Raw genomic sequence first — 5,401 nt, forward strand, 5'->3', positions numbered from 1 at the left:
ACAAAATATGTTACATATTTTTTTGTGAAAGTATTCTGTTAATAGTCAAAGCTCTCTTCACATTACCATAAATGTTAAAGATCTCTGTGTATTATTTTTGCTGTATTAATAGCAGTAAATAACAATGATAACCATTTACTTCTAGAAGGTTGCAAATACCTATTTGTAAGTACAAATGGTAATACAGAAAACAGAAAAAGAAAAAAATGCAGCCAAATCCACAAAGCTTCCACTTAATAGAGGACTGTCATCCTCCTCCTGTCACATCTCACTAATATCTGGTTAGAAGTACTATTTTGTAGTATCTGTGTTCTCTTTAGGAAAGGTATACACAAACATTAAATACACCAGGGACTTCCTCCACAAAGATCCCATTACATTAGATGTTAAATATAATCACTTAAGGTTTTATGGTACTAAAAGGAAATTCCAAATTTACCATTATCATTAATTATTTTATCATAGTTTTTTAATTTAATGAGGAGCTATGCACAGACACTTGCCCTCAAATGTACAGGTATTCATTTTAGAATAGAGAAACTTTCTTTAGAAACAAAATGGAAGTACCTTGTAGGGAAGTTTGTAAGGCGCATGAAAATCCACACCACAGAATCTGAAAATACATCTTGGACAGGTACCAGTACTGAGCAATAACTGGGCCACATGCTTGTTTTCCTCCGTCAATGGAAACATATTGACTAACTGTAACTAGAAAGAAAGAAAAAGTAAAAGTAATGAACATCTTTTGTGTTCTACTTCACAGACAAGTATGTCAGCATCTTTAGGGATTAAACTAACTTTTATTTGAAAACATTATTTTGTACTCTCCAATAATAACTTTTTCATTATATGCATATTGAAACATAAACTTAAAAGACATTTATTAGATGGGCCAGATAAAAGTTTCTAATTATCAAGGAATTTAGTGTAGCATTCTGGATTATGATAAAGTATACCAATATAACTAAATCAATAAAAGGAAATAAAAATAAAAATAATCAGGGCATCTGGGGGCTCAGTGGGTTAAGCCTCTGCCTTCAGCCCAGGTCATGATCTCAGGGTCCTGGGATCTAGCCCCACATTGGGCTCTCCGCTCAGTGTGGGACCTGCTTTCCCCTCCCCCTCTGCCTGCCTCTCTGCCTACTTGTGATCTCTGTCAAATAAATAGAATCTTTAAAAAATAAATAAATAGGGACGCCTGGGTGACTCAGTTGGTTAAGCAGCTGCCTTCGGCTCAGGTCATGATCCCAGCGTCCTGGGATCGAGTCCCACCCACATCGGGCTCCTTGCTCCGCAGGGAGCCTGCTTCTCCCTCTGACTCTGCCTTCCACTCTGTCTGCCTATGCTCGCTCTCTCTCTCTCTCTCTCTGACAAATAAATAAATAAAATCTTTAAAAATAAATAAATAAATAAATAAAAATAATCAAGAATGGTTGTCTCTGAGGAGGGTAATAAAAACAAAGAATATAGAGTGAAGTTTTGCTATATTGTACCATACAGTATTGTTTGAGAACACAAAGTAGTAAAGTCAATATAAGCTTTTCCTGGGGCGCCTGGGTGGCTCAGTGGGTTAAAGCCTCTGCTTTCGGCTCAGGTCATGATCCCAGGGTCCTGGGATCAAGCCCCGCATCGGGCTCTCTGCTCAGCAGGGAGCCTGCTTCCTCCTCTCTCTCTGTCTGCCTCTCTGCCTACTTGTGATCTCTGTCTGTCAAATAAATAAATAAATCTTTAAAAAAAAATATAAGCTTTTCCTATTAGAAATTAAAAATGAAAAAAAATGAATTTGCCAGGAAAAAAAATCAGATCAGTCTATATATTTTACTATCATCAATGAGAGTTAAGCAGTCAAGTATTCAAAACAAATTGATCAGCAGATCTAAAAACACCAGTTATACCTTGATGAAATAACTAAATGGCAACCAACTATTAGCAAAATAGGAAGAATCTGTTCCTTATATGCACAAGTAAAACCTCCCCCCACCAAAAAACACCCACAAATGAAATGCAAAATAATTTAGAGTAATTCTCATCTAAAACAAGTTGTTACTTTTTACAATTTGAATAAATGCCCTTAGAAACAAATTAGGGAATAGAGTAAAATCTAACATAACTCTCTCGTTGCCAGGAATGAGGTGTACAAGAATTACATTACCCAATCATTCTGTTTTGCAAAAACAGATCTTCTGACTAATAAATCAGCTCACATTACTTTAAAATGAGAAACTATCAATATTTTATAAAATAATGATTGCATGGCAATGTTGTGGGTATGGTGCTCATACAGGTAAAAAACAGTGGTGCTCCTTAATTGATGCAGTTTCAGAATTCAAATGAATTTGCTTGAAATTTGTGAGAGGGTGGAGCTCTTAGCAATTCCTTACTGTGAAGATGTGATTCTTAGAATTAGTTTGTTTTCCAACCCTTTAAAACCCACTACTTACTTGCAAGTTTCTACATGTTTGTGGCCATTTATCAAGAGTATATCCTTGACACAAAATAATGAGGAAGGTGGGTGTATACTTCAACAAAAACCTTTACCACAAAAATCAGCCAGGACTAGAAAAGCAGATTGTCCCTGGCTAAGTTCCAATTCAGGTGAATACAGTATGGGAGCTGGCAGACCAGAAAAGAAAAAAGTAAGACTTTGCCTGGATACACTACTGAGAACTTTGAGACACGGGATGAAAGCTCTGATTTAAGATAGCCGAAGTGTATTTGGGCTCAAGGGCATTTTCACAAAGCACACATAATATATGGAAAACACCTTGTATACAGAGAAGTTCTGTGTGGTCATCATTATATACAAGTGATCTGAATTCCTTCAGCCTGGCCATTTACTCTGATTCTGAGAAAGGGCTGGGATTCAGCGAGGGGCTGATTATCAGCATTTAAGGTATATCCCTGACTATAATCCCCTCCCAGAGAAACTATTCTGTCTCACTCTTTATCTTTTCTCTATCTTTCCATTGCTTAAGACAGGAGATTTCATTTAATTCAGAATTAACCCTTCACTCAGAAAGAGAAACCCTGGAGCGCCTGGATGGCTTAGTGGGTTAAGCCTCTGCCTTCCACTCAGGTCATGATCTCAGGGTCCTGGGATTCTGGGATCGAGTCCCACATCGGGCTCTCTGCTCAGCGGGGAGCCTGCTTCCTCCTCTCTTTCTGCCTGCCTCTCTGCCTACTTGTGATCTCTCTCCCTGTCAAATAAATAAATAAAATATTTTTTTTAAAAAAGAGAGAAACCCTTTGGTAAACAAGTGCATGAGTAAGGTTTGTTTTTGTTTTTCATAAGAAAATTCTTTCAAAAACACTCTATATCAAAGCTTTCCCTGGGGATTTAAGTTAAATACTATTATTAAAGTGGATGCTTTCTATGGATAAGATCCGACCATTTGCATAACATGGATGGACGCAACAGGTTATTATGCTAAGTGAAGTAAATTAGACTGAGAAAGACAATACCTTAAGATTTCACCCATAAGTGGAATTTAAAAAGAAAACAAAGCAAATGAATAAACAAATAAAACGCAGAATCTCTATAAATATAAAGAACAAACTGGTGGTTGTCAGAGGAAAGAGGAGTGAGAAATACAGTTCCAGTTACGGAATAAGTCACTGGGATAAAAGGCAATGATTTGTAATAGGTTGTAGGGTGGTAACAGATGGGAGCTGTATTTGGGTGAGCACAGAATATCCTATACAGAAGTTGAATCACCATGTTTATCCCTGAAACTAATATAAGTACACTTAAATTAAAAGAAAAATTTTTTAATTGAAGGAAATGGATGCTCTCTTTCCTTTGGCTCAAAGACGGAATATTTATTTCTCCGATAGATACACTTAGAATTAAGGTTATCACGCAAAGTCTATAAATGACATATTGCAATCTCTTGGCTCTGAGACGTTCCCAAACCTGTTGAGAATTAGGAAACCTCCCGTCCTAAATAATTTGAAGCGGTATTTTAAAAAAAAACAAAACAACAACAACAACAACAAAACCTCTCCGTGTGTATGTGTCAGTAATGGCATGGTCTTCCAAACCCTCAGGATCACTTTCATTTAGCAACAATCTAGCGACTTCTCAAACAAGTTAACTTTTAAAAAGGAGGAAATGCGTTCTGTCTCAAATGTGGTCGTTTCATCTTGACGTAGAGCCTGACAGGATTTCATAAATCATCAGAAATCAGTTGTTCCATATGAGATTTATTACCCTTGAAAGCAAGCCCTGAGAAATGCCTCCCATACTGGAAGGTTTTTATCGTCGGTTGCCTTCGTTAAGGTTTTCGGTTTTCGTTTAAGCGCTTCTTTACCATAAAGAATTGGAACTAGTCACTGCAACAGAGTGTCTTCCCACGTGCCAGGATCCTGACGGGGTTTGAGTCCCTTCTCCACAAACCTATGATACCTGGCGGAGACGATGGGCTTCCTTTTCACCTCTTGGACTTACAGAAACCATTCGTGGCAAACAGAGGAGCAGGAGCATGTGAAAAAAACACCAAAATGGCCAGACCGAGTCTCTCCCATCCCGTGATCTTTTCAACACTCATTTCCATTCAGAAGTGTGTCATTCGTCTCACGGGGGTGGGGGGGTGTGTGGATTTTTCAAAGGAGACCCTCACAGCTTTCCGGCGCCACCGTTACACTTAATTGTAGAAGCTACTCTAGACGCTCGGAAATTCACCCACGGTCTAACCTCCAGTCTTCGGCCAAGAAAGCCCTTCCCCTCCTTCAGTCAGGTCCAAGAAACTCCCCGCTTACCCCTTCTTGCTAAGAAGGGCCTTGCTAACAAGGCCGTTCCAGCAGGAAGGAATCTACCCTCTCCATCCACACCTCTCCTGCGTCCAGGTCGTACCCCCACCCCTCAGACCTTCCTGCCTCACCTTCTCCCGCGACGCCGGAGCCTGAGGTTTTAACCCCTTCCGGCCCCCCAGAGCGAACGGGGAAGACTAAAGACAACGCACCTACTGCGTGTAGCAATTCTGTTCCCCGAGGAAACGAGAGCTTTAGAACGAAAGTACCAGGCCCTCCCTCAAGAGCTGAGGGAACTCTCTCCTCTTCTTGTTTGTGGGGAAACCAGAAAAACTGCCGCCACAAGCCCACATCCCACTGCCACCCACGGTGGGGTATTAGTGCGTGGGATAGAACTCCCGGCCAGAGCCCGACCAGTCCCCGAGAGGCCTCCGTGGGACTCTGACGTCTAGGACCTGGTAGTCGCTGCCAGAAATATCGATGAACGCTTACCGTCAGGTTTAGAGTGGAAATTCTTGCTAAGGCAAATAAAAAGAGAGTATTCCCCCACCCCGGTGGATTAGTGGCATCCTCCTTTCCTCAGGTCCCGGCTGGCAAAGAACTACAAACGACGTCCTAAATGCCGGGGAGGGCGGGGTGGAGGACTCGGTGT

At 40.5% G+C, this 5,401-nt stretch overlaps 1 protein-coding gene across 5 annotated transcripts in view; it reads right to left on the minus strand.

Annotated features, from left to right (window-relative positions):
• The window catches only part of PUS10 (pseudouridine synthase 10), a 76,997-nt gene extending 71,793 nt beyond the window's left edge, over positions 1-5,204 (minus strand). For 4 of the 5 annotated variants that reach the window (XM_004742018.3, XM_045077874.1, XM_013051080.2 and 1 more), the window contains exons 1-2: positions 4,962-5,204; positions 568-708 (exon numbers count right to left, since the gene is read on the minus strand). In XM_004742018.3, coding sequence (XP_004742075.1) covers positions 568-693 — 126 coding nt within the window. In that variant the 5' untranslated portion in view covers positions 694-708; positions 4,962-5,204. Of the gene's footprint in view, positions 1-567; positions 709-4,880 lie in introns of all 5 variants that reach the window. The other variant, XM_045077875.1, reaches the window with a different exon arrangement.
• Between the last annotated feature and the right edge of the window lie 197 nt (positions 5,205-5,401).

Source organism: Mustela putorius, unplaced genomic scaffold (genome assembly GCF_011764305.1).
Source record: "Mustela putorius furo isolate JIRA1106 unplaced genomic scaffold, ASM1176430v1.1 tig00000224_pilon_pilon_pilon, whole genome shotgun sequence".
NCBI classification, from domain to species: Eukaryota; Metazoa; Chordata; class Mammalia; order Carnivora; family Mustelidae; genus Mustela; species Mustela putorius.